This window comes from Poecilia formosa, unplaced genomic scaffold (genome assembly GCF_000485575.1).
Source record: "Poecilia formosa unplaced genomic scaffold, Poecilia_formosa-5.1.2 Scaffold202, whole genome shotgun sequence".
NCBI classification, from domain to species: domain Eukaryota; kingdom Metazoa; phylum Chordata; class Actinopteri; order Cyprinodontiformes; family Poeciliidae; genus Poecilia; species Poecilia formosa.
In genome coordinates this window covers 718,745-734,220 of record NW_006800141.1, presented here as the reverse complement: position 1 = coordinate 734,220, position 15,476 = coordinate 718,745, and the positions used below count along the sequence as shown (strand labels likewise).

The following is a 15,476-nucleotide window of genomic DNA, read 5'->3' as shown; positions in this document are numbered from 1 at the left end:
GTGGGTTTTCTTTTCTTTCTTTTTTTTTTTTTTTTTTGTTTCTCAGTCCTAAAATGCGCGTATGTGTGAGAGCGGGTGTTTTGGGAGCTCGTAAATATTTCATGGAGCCAAAGCCACTGTAAATTCTAGCCAACAAAAGAGGGGGCCAGAGCAGCTGCTCGCATGCTTCCCTCACAGGGAACTTTTTGGGCCACACTTGCATATAAACACACACACACACACACACACACGCACTCTGTCTTTTTTCACAAACCAGAAATGCTTACACGAGCGCGCACAGGAATACGTAACACAACGTCAAGGTGGACTCTGATGGAGACAAACCAGCCGCATCTTGTCACAGTGTTATGGAAACACGGTGATCTCACAGATAAACATTTATGGGTTGCCGTTAAAGGCCTAAAACCTTTCAGTCACCTCTGTTCAGGTATATGCTCACATGTCAGACAGCAACAAAAGACAGATAGAAAAAAATGCCCGGTGCAGCAAGGGAAGAAATTCCTGGAGTTCTGTTTGTCTGTAACTCAGCAGTAAGCAGTTTTACAAGATCTTGCTGTTTTCAAACATTTGCACTGACAGAAGCTAGAACTCGTTTGCACACGTCACCTGAGTGTTTTTCAGTAAACATCATCTGTGATTGTGGAGGGTGTCTTTCACGGCATCTTCGTTTTGCGCTATTTTAGTAAAAATGGCCTCCAGTTCCTTCGTTACGTCAGCCATCTTTTTCCATGTTCTGTACATCCCTCCTCACAAACAGCCATCTGTTTTTTCATTCCTCCATCTTTGCCCAGCCTCAACCTCTGCAATATTTTCCCCCTTCTCTCCTCTATGGTTTCCACATGGCTGTGGTGTCTTCGGTTTAAACGGCCCTGCACATGTGAGTTTGTTTGACCTGGAAATCGCTTAAATGGTGTGAAAGGACTCCAGCCGAGCTTCGCCCGGCACATTACAGCTCCACCTGTCAGAACATCTTGAAGGCAGATCTGGAGCAAGGATCAGCATTGCAGTAAAATGCAGATTTCAATTACATCGAATAAGATGGCAAGAATTATTAAGGCAGAACTACTGTTCACTCAGTATTCTTAACTAATCCTTTTTTTATTAAAAACATTTGAATATATATATATTTTTTTATTACCTTGCATAACAGCCACAGACTCACTGGAGCAATCTCACTCTTTGCTGCAGCAGATTGAAGAGAAGTTGTATCAGTTTTCCAAAGCTTAGCAGCTTCCATTATAAAACAAACATACATTTTATAATGGATATACATGCATATGTGCTTCAGATTAGGGCTGTGCAATTGATTTGAATCATAGTTTAGTTTCAGTTTGTCGTCAGATCTAACACAAAAAGTTTACATCCAAAAACGGATGTCACAAAAATTATTTGTATTAAATTTTATTTGCAGGTATACGCCTATGTTTACCATTGAGTGTAATAACGCAGTGTTTTACAAAGTTGAGATAGTAGAAATTTGAGCATCGACCAAATTATTAATATTTTTTTTTTAGATTGCTGTTTTTTTTATTTTTATGTTGTGAGACAAGTTGTAAAATGTACTTTTTTACAAGGCTTAAGAAGATTAAGGGTTTCCTTAGTTTTTTTTATAGCCTGTTATTTTTTTCCATTTTATAGATGTGATGAACTGAAGTTATCATACCTTCCCATAAAAAGAGATTAGTACAATTAGCACAAACGGCAGTTCGTTAGATCGCACGGCTTCCTCTTTATGGCCATAATAGGTCAAAAAGAAGAGTGACAGAGAGAGAGAGAGAGAGAGAGCAGGAAAAAAAATCTCATTTAAAAATTGCAAGAGATAAACAGAAGATCTTGAACTGCACTCAGTTCTGTTATAGTTTGTTCAAACTTTGAGCGATTGACAGAGTAATGCAAAGCTCTCATATTCATAATGGGATAAAAACTAACAGCTATGTCAGAACTGTTTTAGTACTTTGAGACATGAGTAATATCAGGATAGATTAAAGTTTACAGTATAATATCCTTTTACAAATAGTGCTGTTTAAAAGAATTGAGTCATCGCTCATGTTTTTATGCTCTGCTTCCAAGGATTGTGATCAGTAATTCAAAGTTTCCTTTAGTGAAGTTGAATGTCCTTATTAACCTGAGAATGGTAGGCTTTCTGGCTACAGAAAGCCTACCATCTGTTTAAATTTGTCTTTCTGTGTAATAGCAAATTGTATTTCTCCAGGGATGAGTCATGTCTCACAAACATTGTAATGCGAGGTCCTTAGGTGCTATAAAGGTTTAGTTTGAGGTGATTTTCTTATTCTAGTCTATAAAAACCCAACATAATATAGCACTTTTTAACCAACAAAGCCACAAAAGGTCATTGCTAAAGTACTGTATTCCTGGAAGGTTCAGTGGAAGAACGAGCGCGTCAGCAACGGTTCCAAAACAAACAGTGAAACCCTCGGGCCCACTCAACAGTTTTGGGGAGGTCCATAAGATGTGGACTTTTAACTGGGAGTCGGAGCTTGAAGGGCGACCACAAACCGATGGATCCAGAATATGAGTTGCAACTTTCTCATTTCTTGTGTTAAACCACTTCTAAACCAGACACAAGGTGAGAAGTGCTTTACATGAGCTAATGAGAACAAAGAACTGGACTTTTAAATGAAAGTCAGTGTTGCTTTTCATTTAAAAAGAGAGATCCCAGAGTCTGGAGGAAGAGCGGAGAGAAACAGAATTCCAAGTATCTTGTGGTTGAGCGGGACATTTCCACAGTCTGTGATGATTTGGGGGAACCGTGTCATTTGGTGGAGTTTTTCTCTTAGTCACAATTAACAGAATCTGCATTTTCCTGAAATGACGGCAATATTTTGGCTGGCATGACATTTTTTGGAGACAATGGTAAATGCTCCTCAGTCGCATAAGCCCTTCAGCCTTGTCGATTGTACTTTCAAAACCAGACCAATGGAGGTTTTCCACAGCCTCGCTGCTGCATCTTAGTCATTGTTCACCGTGTGGTTTCAGTTGTAATTAATTAAGACGTTATGCTTGCTTTGTTTGAGAGCAAGAGAGCTGTGACTCTTCTCTCGCGTTTAGGAGTTAGCCATTAATCCGAGGGGAAGGGTTGCGTCATCCTTGCCTCCAAGCACTCTAAATTCCTGCTGCTGTTGACAGAACTCTGCAACATTCACAGTGCACTGAAACTTTATTAAACAAAGATGATTGTTCAATTTTTGGGGAGGGAAATCCAATCGTTTCTCTTTTTTCTTTCTTAATGACTTCAAAACTGCTTATTAATATGGAGGATTCACTTGAAAAAATAAATCTTGAATATATTTTCCACAAAATAATAAATGTCAATGCATTTCATAACAAAGCTTCTCAGAATCAGTATTTATTCATATTTTAATTTATTCTTTAAAGCATGTGTCAAACTCAAGACGCAGAGGCCAAATCTGCCTCATCATAACTATTTATGTGGCTCTCTACACTCTAGAGTAGTGTACCTTCAAGATAATTGTTGTTTGCTTAAATATTAGTTTATCAATCAAAACAAATCAGTTTTTATTTGTATAGTGCCAAATTATATTAATGTCAAAAGATCTCCAATATTTAATTTCACTCATCGAATGCATATACAGCCATTTGGCATTATTTTAACAGTTTGGTAATGGGAAGTGTTACCAGTATATTATTTCTACTCTTACTTCCTAAACTGTGAATATTTTTGTGTTGAGTTTACCATATTTTTAGACAGATCTTTTCAAATATTTCACATTATTTTTGCAGTGTCCTCTTGGCTTTTTGAGCCACCAGTCAGTGCAAATGTGTTTTGGAGAGCATCTAAAACACATTTAGATGCTCTCCCATTTGGCCCAGTCCAAGTATCTTGCCTGCAGGTGCCAAACTGTGTTGTCACACGCTGGGTGTTCCCATAAATTTAACTTTATGCTCAATCTCCGCTCACCGAAATGAACACCTGGGAAATGCTTTGCGAATAAATACCCGCGAATAAACTCCCGCAGAGCAGAGCACAGTGCGTGCACCGGCATATGTTTTTATGCTTTTCAAAATACCTTTTACTCGGACACATGTATATTAGATTTGACTTATGGCTTTCTGCATCTGGTTGTGAAATATGTGACCAAGCAGCAGTATTCCTAAGCTGCCGTAGTCGGACAAAAGCTGGTGAATTTTACAAAAGTCTGTTGGATCGAGGAGAATGTAGATGGTAGAGATGGACTGTTAAAAAAGAAAAAAAAAAATCCATCCATCACTCATCCATCTGCTCATCCAATTTACGCGTCCATCCATCAGTCCATTTGCAAGTCCATGCTTGCAAACATATATTCATTTGTGTGTCTCTGTCTTTGCACCAGTCCGTTCATCCATCCACCCATCAGTCCATCTGTTCGTCCATCTGTGCATCAATCTGTCCCAGAGGTCGGCAGTCGCTACAACAAAACGAACCATTTAGGGCTTTGCTCCTTTTAAATAAAAAATGCATTATCATTAGAAGGGAGCTTTTCAAATTGTAGAAAGGCATGAGATGTTTTATTTTGCACTTATTTTGCAAAATGTTTAATTTTGTACGTTTTTTAAAAGAAAGAAAAACTTAAAATGTTTTACGATAGGCACGTGTACAGAGACATAAGTGATCGCAATACATGTTCGATTGGAACAGTTTAGCTGACGTGACTCCAAGTCAAGATTGCTCCGTCCACACAGAAGTATAACTCAGCAAACCTAAACCCAAACTAGCACAGTTTTATGGTGAAGATAGAGAAGGCCACTGCATTATGTGAGATGTTTGGTGAGCCTTTTTATCGAAATGCCAATCCCGCTTTGTGGCATATTGACCAAGTCGATGGTTTTTAATCCACCGTTATCCCCTGCTTCATTTAATGTGAAAAATAAAACGGATTAAACGAAAACTGTGAACAGCAAGCATCGTGTCTGCTTTTGATTTTTGCCAAAGCCATGTTGTTGTTCTGTGATAAGTCCCAGGCTTTGTTTTGATTTTTACGAAAGTCTAAATCAATACAGCATGCTTTGAAAAATCCCCAGCAGTTACATGGATATGTTTCCTCAGTGGCGAAGGGGCATAATAAACATGCAAAGGCCGGTCGGTTCTTTCAGTAACAACACTCCCCTCACCATCATTACATAATGACTGAGAAGATCAGGAGGAGGAGTACAGGAAATCAAGAGAGGGCGAACGAGTGAAGATGGATTTGTCTCCTGAAACCTGGAGGATGGTGTGGTTTTCTTTGCCTCTCGCTTTATAAATGCCACATTTTAACTAGAGCCACACTGTCTCCGCGTGGGGAAGAAATGTGTGAATGAGCAAATGCACAGTAGGGTGTCTGTGTGTGTGAGGCGCCTCAGTCAATATAAACCTGTCTGACTGGCAGCTGTCTCATGGCACCAGCTTTGTGAATCCACATCAGTTGTAGCTGACATTGTATAGTATGCAGATGTCCTCCGTCTGTGACGTTTATGTCGGTAAAATGACTGTTTCTGGTTTTCTGTAAGCAACTCCTATCTGAATGAAGAGAGAACCTCATGGATACAACAAAAATAAAGCATCGTCCAGGTCGCACCGCGGAGGTCCAGAAGTAGCACAGCACAAACCAAGTTATATACGGCAAAAGCCGTATATAATTTGCTCAGTGTTTCAATAACAGAATGAAAATAGAAACAGAAATATGTAATTAAACTGATTTGGAATTTATCATTTGGAATAAAAATGTAATTAATTCACCAAGTATTTTATTATTTTTAAGTAGTAATGAAATCATGATACCATCATATTATTATTTTCACTTATGCTTAGTGTATTTTAGTGTCATTATTTTTCAAATATTTTAATCGTGTAACATTGTCAGTTTTATGTAATGCTTCCTAAATTATCCATGTCCCCCTTGGAACAGAGTTTGTTTAGTCTTAATGAGACTTTGACTGGTTAAACAAATAACAATAATGGCATATTTAACTAACTTTAAATTATTCAGTTTGTTTCTGTACAGTTGTCATTTAAATAGGAAATGCATGACATATAATTTAATTCATTATTTTTGTCACGAAGCATTTTAACGTAAATGTATTCATTTCAAAGTTCTGTTGTTTTTTTGTTTTTGTTTTTTTTTTTGTTATTGTGTTGACAAACCTTATAAAGCTGAAAAATTACCTTTTGGAAATAACTTAATTGATTTTTGTTTTCAGACATCCCAGAATGCACATCAAAACGGGCCTGGTGGACGCTCACCTCTACTGTCTGAAAAAAGCAGTTGTTGACTTTCTCACAGAAAACAAGTAAGTATTGTACTTGTGTCGACTTTCAAAGATGAAGGAAAACTTTCTCACCCTGTGTTCCCCCCATGCAGAGGTCGTTCACTGACACGCATGTGCTCATGTAGACATAAAGTCCATGCATATATACTCACACATTCACATCAGCTTGAACCCTCAATCACTTCCTAATCTGTTTCAACTGTTAAACGCGGTTCCACGCCTTGGAAGGCTTTGAAAGCGTCTGCGAGCGGGGTATTCTAGCTAGGTGTTAATTTGTTTTACTATGTGCCACTGAGACAGGCTGTTAGGCCTTTAGCCTCCGGAGTAAAGCAGTGCGACACTGGCCTTCTGTTGCAGCCTGGAGTTTATACTCACCAGATGGAGGATCTACCCGATATCAACATGTCGTAAATTTAGGTGGTTTGTGGAAAATGGTGGTCTACGAAGAAAAAATGTCCCGCGTATTAAAGTGATGCGCAGATAAAACCCAATAATTGTGGTCCTGCTTTCGTGTCTTACAGTAGAGACAAATGTTCAGCTCTTAAGAGTACAAGTCAAAAGTTTACATCATATTAAAGAATGACATGTTAATGTTTGGCTTTTAATGGCACATTTCAACAAAATGTATAAGGGTAGAACAAAGATGGCGCATTTAACTTCATTGAGTTGAAAACAAGAATTATGTGCATAATTTATGAATTTATTGTGGATTTTCTCTAATCCAGTCCAATCTAATCTCTAATCTGCTGTTTTTTGGAATTAGTGTCATGTTGACAAATGTAACTCTGTCCAAGTTCCTAGGCTGTAGCTGTTGTTTTTTTTGGGTTTTTTTTACTTTATTTGTCAATTTTCACAGCATATTCTTTACAGCATTTAAGTTTCATACAGCGCTGTCCACTTTAACATATAAAACCCTTACATGAAGCATACAAAAAAAATCATACACAAAATAAAAGCTTAAAAATACACGCACAAACACAAAGAAATTAAAGACAAATGAAAACGCAAGAATCTGTTCACTTTACAGCTAACTAAAAGTAGCAGTAGTTTAGTTACAACGGAGTACTCATCTTGAATGTTTCCATGTATTGTAAAAATGGCTGCCATGCCTTGACAAATTTAGCAGTTGAACCTGCCAATGTACATCTCATCTTTTCTAAATGCAAAAACCTCAGGAGCTCTGCAAGCCACTGTTCATGTGTAGGAGGGGCCTCCTGTTTCCACCTCAGAAGTACCAAACGTCTCGCAATCAATGTAGCAAAAGCTACTATATTTGGAAAGTAAAATATTTGGAGGTATGACTCCAAAAATTGCAGCTGGAGCAGAAGGGTCAAATTTAACATTGTATATTTCTGAGAATGTATTGAATATAGATGTCCAATAGATATGAAGCTTTGAACACGCCCAGAAAGTGTGAATAAGGGAACCAACCGACTTCTGACTTGCATCGGTTACACAAGGGATCAGTCTCGGGATAAAACTTAGCTAGCTTTTCTTTAGAGATATGCAACCGGTGCAGAACTTTGAACTGAAGGAGCCCATGTCTAGCGCATATAGAAGAGGAGTGTGTAGCTGTAGTTTTAAGGTGAAATCGAAACATTTGAAATTACTGAATGTTCCTCAGATAGTGAAATATACACTCAGCAGGACTCACCAATTTTTTTTATTTTTATTTTGTTTGAATGTCATTATCACTGCTTTATTACAAAATAAGAGGAAAATTTAGGCATATGTTAATAAAACAGTTATAAAAACCATCAAGCTTGCTTAATTATGCCTTGAACAGATTCAACATGTCCAAACTTGTACATTTAAGACCTTCGTTCTGCCTAAAAATATTAAAGAAGAGTATTGATCACTTCTTACTGGACTTGTGTATTATGTGCATATATCTCTGCTTGTATTAAAAGCATAAAACTCCTTTCATTGAAATCTGACATTTCCACGTTAGTTTTTTTCCCCATTTTTAAACTGAGATAAACTATATTTCCTGTTCAGTACCTTCAAACAAGTTCCATTAATACTTTGAATTAAAGAGATGTAGATCTAAATCTTACATCAATCATTGCATCACCAGTGCCCCCTCGCCCACCACCACATATCGTCTCTCTTGTTAGGTGACTCATTCCTTTCTCCGGCTTCTTTCTTGGACTCTCTTTTCAGCCGCTCCTCTCGGACTCTCCTCCTTCCTCCTCCGTGTTCTTTCTCTGTCCTCTCTGCTCGAGGACAGAAATAGACAAAGTAACTGTTGTTTTTCTCCTGTCATTCAAATGGAAATTCTAATCTCCCTTTAAAAGAAAGTAGGTGGCGGGGGCCTGGGGTTGCGAGTTGGTGGAGAGGAACACCGAAGCGAAGTCCAGAGATGAGCAAACAGATGAAAATGATCTGAAGTGAGAAATGAGGGGGGGATAAGAAGAGTTTCCTCCCTGATTTTGGTTTAAAAGTAATAACAGGAACTTATTATGCTTGTTGTTTCACACAGAGATTGCTATTAAACAATAAAGATCTACACACACTGTTATTGTGGCTTCATTTAATGCTGGCGTTAGAGTTTTGACTACTTTAAATACCCTTATTCCATTCCCTGCGCCTGCTTTAGCTCACGACGGTTGCCAATCTTTCATAGGATATGAATATGTCTCTGCTTTGCTTCATAAGTTCATATTAAATGAACTTTTTTTTTTCTTTCTTAGGTCCATTTCATCAATCCGAGGAGAGTTGGTACCGTATTTGGTGCGCAAACAATTTTCCAAAACCGCCAACAGCCAGAAGGTGAAAGAAGATTTGGAGGATCAGACCCAGAAAAAGAATGACTGCTCTACAAACCATGGTTGGTGATTTCACTGAAATACCACATCAGAATTAGATCAGAATAACATTTAACAGCCTCCGTGTCATAGCCGATTTAAAAAGGGGGGGGGGAATGAACCAAAGGAGTTGAGTTTTATTTTTTTCCCCTGGCTCCTCTTAGAGCTGCTCATCTCATCGCGGGACGAGCCTCTGCTCCAGCTGGCCCAGGAGCGGTCCTGTTGGAACGACCACCGCGGCGACATGAGTGAGGCCTACCACGGAGGAAAGCTCCGCTGCTACGTTCACATTATGGAGCAGGGTCTGTGCTACCGTGTTAACACTCTTGCTGCCTACATAGAGGCAAACAGGCAGGTGAGTCAGAGAGTCGGCCTGCTCATCTGGTGTCCACATTCCTAAAGAATTCGCTCTACTATGTTTGATGCATTCCACTGACCACTGACTTGATGGCAAAGTTTCCTTCTCTCTCCCATCTCTGAAGTTTTGACATTTCAGTACCGATTTTATCCGACGCTGATTTCGATTTTAAGAACTTTTTAAGAAGGTATAAGAGCAGCATTTAAAAATTTGAAGTACGTTAAATTTTAAATTAGGAGCTGAGGCAATATTGTGACACAAGAGTAGCCACAACAATATAATTAGGGAGGTGACATTTCAAATTGACTTTAGGGTCTTCTATTAGCAGTTAGCACTGCTAACTAGCATTTATAAATAACTGTAACCCCAGAAAATACTTTTCTTAGAAAACAGCATTTTCCAGGAAAGAGAATAATTTAGTGCCTTGAAAATGTGGATCCTTACTTTAACTGTAGCATTTGCAAAAGACAATCAACATTTCCAAATCAAGCTTGTTCACTTTAAGACGGAGGTTTAAGCTCAAAAGTATAAAACAGAGAAACTTTGCTGTACTCAGTTTAGCCTTTCTGTTATCTCTTGCGAGTGTCTCTGTTGCTTGCTCTCTCTGAACCCTCGGTGAACTATAGTGAACTCTAGACATGCCACAGAAAATACATTTTCATTTTAAACAGCTTCCGATACAACTGTTCTTCTGCTTCTTTAACACCTTGCTGGTATTGAAATAGCAAATATGTTTTCTTCTGACAGTGACAGTATCCACACTGAAGAGTGTTGCTGTTACAGTGACCTGGTGACATTTTTGTTTCCAGTCACATTTCAGGCCAGATCAAGTTAACAGTGTCTGATTAGAGTCTTTTTATTTATTTATTTATTTATTTACCATTAGATCTTGTTGAACTTTGGGATTCAGTTTCTAGATGTTTTCTGCTATTTCATGTTTTTTTTCATATTAGTGTTTTTTTTTCTTCTTATAATTAGGCCCCAAAGCTTTTTGAGGAGCCACCAGTTCACCCGTCTGCTGTCATTTCTGACAGATGTCAGGTAAATGTTATGCTCCTGTTTCCAAATTTTAGTTTGAGTCCAATTTGTGCTTCACATCAATGTCTGTGTTGTGTTTTATTAGGTGTGCTTAAGAATAGATTAACTGTCTGGGCTCTTCCTGCAGGTGGGGTCAGACAGCATCATCGGGGAACGTTGCCAGCTAGCAGAAAAGACTTCCATAAAAAGATCAACTATTGGAATATCCAGCAACGTGAAAGAGAAGGTCAAAGTCACCAACTCCATTGTTATGCATTCGGTCACCATAGAAGAAGGGTGAGAAAACACACACTCCTTTCCACTGGTTCTTTCATCCATCTATATGAAGGCGCTGTTTTTTTGAAGAAGCCAGGTTCCACAGCCTGATCACAGTCGAGCTGCAGTGGATTTTGGACTAGAAAGAGGGTACAAACTCTATTTAAACCTGTTTAGAATTATTTATTAATTATGTTACACTATATATATTATTATGTCTAATTTCTCTTTCATTGCACATTTTGCTACAAGTTGTGTGTTTGAGTATTATACAGATGCTAAAGTGCATAGTGACCAAATTTTAAAAATTAAACATTATTTATTATTTATTTTTGTCACAATTTAAAGTAAACTGGATATACATGAACTTAAATGTTTATAAATGCATCCATGATTCTGTCAAAATGTCAATAAATCCATAATCAAGGCTCACAGTAGATTTAATCGCAGTTCTCATCACAGATTGATTCTAGATTTGAAATGATACTAAGAAACCGGCAGTAAAAGGACATCTAGTAATCACATTGTTTGTACATTTTCTGTGCGGTCCCTCAGGAGTCTGTGTGGGGTCCAAAACTATTTATATATATATATATATGAGCGATATGTGCAACGTATGAAATATAATTAGATTTGTTGGGCAGATTCCATGGCAACATCGGTTCTGACAGTGAGATATATTTCACTGAAATTGAATTTAGTTGAGAAGGACCTGAATTTCTACCCAACTCTAATTCATTACAAGATTGTAATATGGGCTAACTTCCATTGTAAGTCTATTTCAAACCAATTTGTTTGACTGGAGTAGAGTTAGCCCCACCCACCAGCTCTCTTGGTTAAACCTTCGCAGATAATATAAGTTCCTTGTGCTGCCTATTTTTTTTTTTTTCCCCAGACATTGTTAACTTCTTAAAAAGTATTAACTTTATTATGTAAATTTGAAGGACTCCAAAGCAAGACTGACGCTCCGTGACAAGCCACATTTTTAAACCTCAAAAAGTCGCCTCAGCTTTGGAAATTACAAGAAGGAAGTGCCGCCGTACAGAGAGCAACAGTAGCTACAGTAGAATTAGCATGTAGATTGATCTGTTCAGTCTCTTAGCCAGGAACCTTTTTGGAAGGAGAACTCAACTTGGCCTCTATTCCGGATTTTAATGCACTCATTCACAAGGTCTTTTCCTTTTATCTCGATTTCTTACTCCTCCTCCCTTTCTTTTCGCCGCGGCCCCGACGCCATCTCCCTTCTCTTTCTGTCTCCAACCATCCCTCCTTAAGCTCTCTCAGGGAGCCCGGCCAGCCAGCGCGGCGACCCTCATCACGCCCGTGTAGGTGCACGCACGAGGCCATAAAAGAATGAGAGACAGGAGAGAAGGGAAGAAAGGAGCGAAGGGGGAAAGCAAGCTAGTAGCACGCAAGAAAGAAAATTGCAATTCTTTCTTTTCTTGCTTTGAGGACATAAGAAGGACGGAGAAAGAGGGAAAGAAAGAGCCAGTATGAGGGGATTAGCAGACCCCAGCCATGTCGCTGAAACCCCTTGCATTTCTGATTTCTTTGTTTGGAGTTGACCAGAGCTTGTTGACAAAGCACTGCGTGTTTGGCAGTGGGGCAGGCGGGGGGGGAATAGTAGGGGTCAACTTTATAGGATGGGGGCACAGGAGGTGGAGGTTGATGTGTGTACGTGTTTGTGTGTGTGTTTGTGTAATAGGGAGGGAGGATATGGGGGTCATGACAAGGAGGAGCCCTGGTGTTAGTAATTAGTGGTGTTTCAGCTCCGAAGCTTCTTTGGTGGTCTCCCCTTCTCTGTAATGTTACAAAACTCTGAATGTTGTAATCTCCCATCACCAACTACCACCGCTACCTCCTAGGTAGTCCCTTATGCGCACACACACCCCAACACACGCACGCGCACACACAAACATTTCTCCTGTTCCCATCCTGGTCTAACCACCTGAATAAAATGGGCCAATACAAACCTGTCTGTGTGTGAGGTACGGGCAGCCAAGTGTGTGTGCGTCACTGCCCGGGCGAGACCCACGTGTGTTCTCCACTTGGCTCCCATGGCCTCTGAAACACACACACACGCACACACACACCTTCTGTATCTCACACGCTTGCACATACACGCCCTTTATGGTTAGCCGGGCGCTGGACACACAGGCACCGTCTGTGCGTCGCTCCAAGAATTTTATGGTGATGGTTTGGCTGAATGAGAGCACGCACGGCGGGTTGGCACGGCCCGCTCAGGTGGAACTGCAGCACAAGATCTTTAACACGGGCAAACACACACGCGCACTCTCACACAGCACACGCCGTTGTTGTCACAGTAGCTGACATCAATGCTAATGTCATGTCATTAAGCCCAGTTGATTGGATATTTCAGAGTTTTCATAGCAGGTGTGGAGGTGCTTGACGACGAGGGGGGAAAAAACTCTGAGGTCTGTCCGCTCGGTTCGCCCTGCAGCTGTGGAAAGAAAGCTGCGGATAAAGGCTCGCCGATGTTTGCAGAGAACATGCAGCCGAGTTTGAAAAATATTTCAGCGCTAACAGGACATTGACTCGCTTCTTGCAGGTGCTACGTAAGCGAAATTTATAAGCGGATTTAGCTTTATAACTCTCAAGTTACTTCTTACGGGGTTCCTGTTCAATCTTGAAAAGTCTGGAGAAGTATGAAATTTGATTTTTATCACTTCCCACATCTGTGTCAGGATGGAGGGGGGGGGATGGAGGATGGAAAATCACTTGATTTTCAAACTGCTTTCACTGTTCTGTGATCTGAAAGATAAATCTGAGTCACTTAAAGGCTTTTATATGCAAATGTTCTTTATCTTTGCTTTGCCATAATCGCGCCTTAAACTTTCAACGATCCCTTTGACCATTTTCGTTGTAAGTGACTGACTGACAGAGCTGTGACATATTTAGATAAGAAAAACTGAACAGGAGAAATATTTCAAACCTAGAAACTTAGAAATTTAAGCCCGGAAAAGTAGGAATTTCTGGTGGAAATATCTGAAACAGGAGGAAATCTTTAAACCTTTAAAGATGTTTTTCGCCACACTTGTTATTAAGGCAGAGTATTGCAGAATATACTAACTCAGCTGTGACCAATCACAACCAAAAGTCTCCATCTATTTTTTTTTCTCCACCAAATCTCTTAAACATCTGTTTCCACTTCTCTGCCTTCCTACCTGACGCAGTTCTGACCTGTCGGTGTTCGCTGTCTCCTGTGCCCGGACGCTCACCTCTAAACACTGCAATTTATTCATGTATGAATCCAGCAACCGTCCAATTAATAAAAATGTGTGTGTTTGATTTCCAGATGCAATATCCAAGGCAGCGTAATCTGCAGTAATGCAATCATTGGCAGGGGAGCCGACCTCAAATATTGTTTGGTTGGAAGTGGACAACGAATTGAGCCAGAAGGTGAGACGCAACAGCATGAACACACCCAAAGTTTAAAAAAAAAACAGGCTCTGAATAGGTTCCTTCTTATTCCATTTCTTACTTACCCCTTGTTGTTTTAGGCTTGTTTTCAGATTCTTTATTTAGCAGCGTATTATTACGCCCTGCATCAAAAGGCACTTTTGTGACATGAAATAGTGATGAAGCAGTTTCCACTGGATGCTCTTCACTGAGTGTGATAAATTGAATTAGAACAAGCCAACGTTTTAGTTGTGGAATACCAAGAGTTCCTCATAGCATTTTTGCAAAAATAAGTAGATTTTTTTATTGTTTTTGGTAACATGTCTTTCACAGCCAAAAAAAAATATTATGTTTCCACTTTGTTGTTGCAATTGTCATGAAATCCAAGAGTGGGTGGAAATTAGAGATGTGCCCATCTGGTTTTTCTTGGTGAAAAGATTAGTCGCATTTATTCATTGAAGTATATGTCATTCAACTTGTAATTGTAAGTGTACACAAAAGAGTATATTATTTGTGGAAGTGTTTGTTGACGAGTTTTAATTATTCTTAGATTTAGAATTATTAGTTTTGATGCATTTCGTTAAATTAAAAGTGCTTTTCTGTTATTGGTCTGGTCACCAATTTGAGCCTAATAAAAGGGAATATTGGCCAATACCGAAATCCGATAGACTAATTGGTGCTTCTACAGTTGAAGTGTATTTGAGTGGCTAAAATAGAGCCACTAAAGATGAATATAAAATTGATAAAATACCAATAATAACTAACAGTATAAAATTTGATTCACGCCAGTGGATTGACGGAGATAAATGTGTCAACCAACAGGATGTCCTACATACTCATGTAGTTTGTTTTTGTTTGGTTTTTTTTTGTTTTTTTTATGTAATATGCTTTGATGCATAAATGAGGATCGCTTTGTATGTCATTCATTTTTAGTCGCTTTCAAAACTCTTGTCTATCAAAGTGCCTGTAACGCATTTTTTTCACTAATATTAATTATTGCCCTTAACATGGAAAAAAGAAAATCAAAATCAGCAGGTCAGTCAAAGAAAACTGAAAGTTGTTATAGCGTCTAGGAAAATCCCGATCAGTTAATTTCTGTAAATGTAAAAAATCAAAATTAAAATGTATTTGACCTTCCAATATACTCTTTTTTTTTCTAAATACTGCCTGGTTGCTAACGCCCTGTGCGTCCCTCTGGCTGACTCAGATAAGGTGTTAATGTATGTGTGTGGCATCCATTTATAGGTGCCAAGTATTAGAGCCAGTAAGGAAAGTCTCTTCTTTCTTAAAGTCCGATTTGTCAAAGTTTTTTTTTTTTTTTTTTTTTTTTT

At 39.0% G+C, this 15,476-nt stretch overlaps 1 protein-coding gene across 1 annotated transcript in view; it reads left to right on the top strand.

Annotated features, from left to right (window-relative positions):
- Positions 1-15,476, top strand: part of eif2b3 (eukaryotic translation initiation factor 2B, subunit 3 gamma) — a 34,547-nt gene that overhangs the window by 15,874 nt on the left and 3,197 nt on the right. The window contains exons 6-11 of the mRNA XM_007567002.2: positions 6,199-6,288; positions 8,961-9,097; positions 9,239-9,429; positions 10,411-10,473; positions 10,598-10,746; positions 14,042-14,145. Of these exons, the coding sequence (XP_007567064.1) occupies positions 6,199-6,288; positions 8,961-9,097; positions 9,239-9,429; positions 10,411-10,473; positions 10,598-10,746; positions 14,042-14,145 (734 nt within the window). The remainder of the gene's footprint in view (positions 1-6,198; positions 6,289-8,960; positions 9,098-9,238; positions 9,430-10,410; positions 10,474-10,597; positions 10,747-14,041; positions 14,146-15,476) is intronic.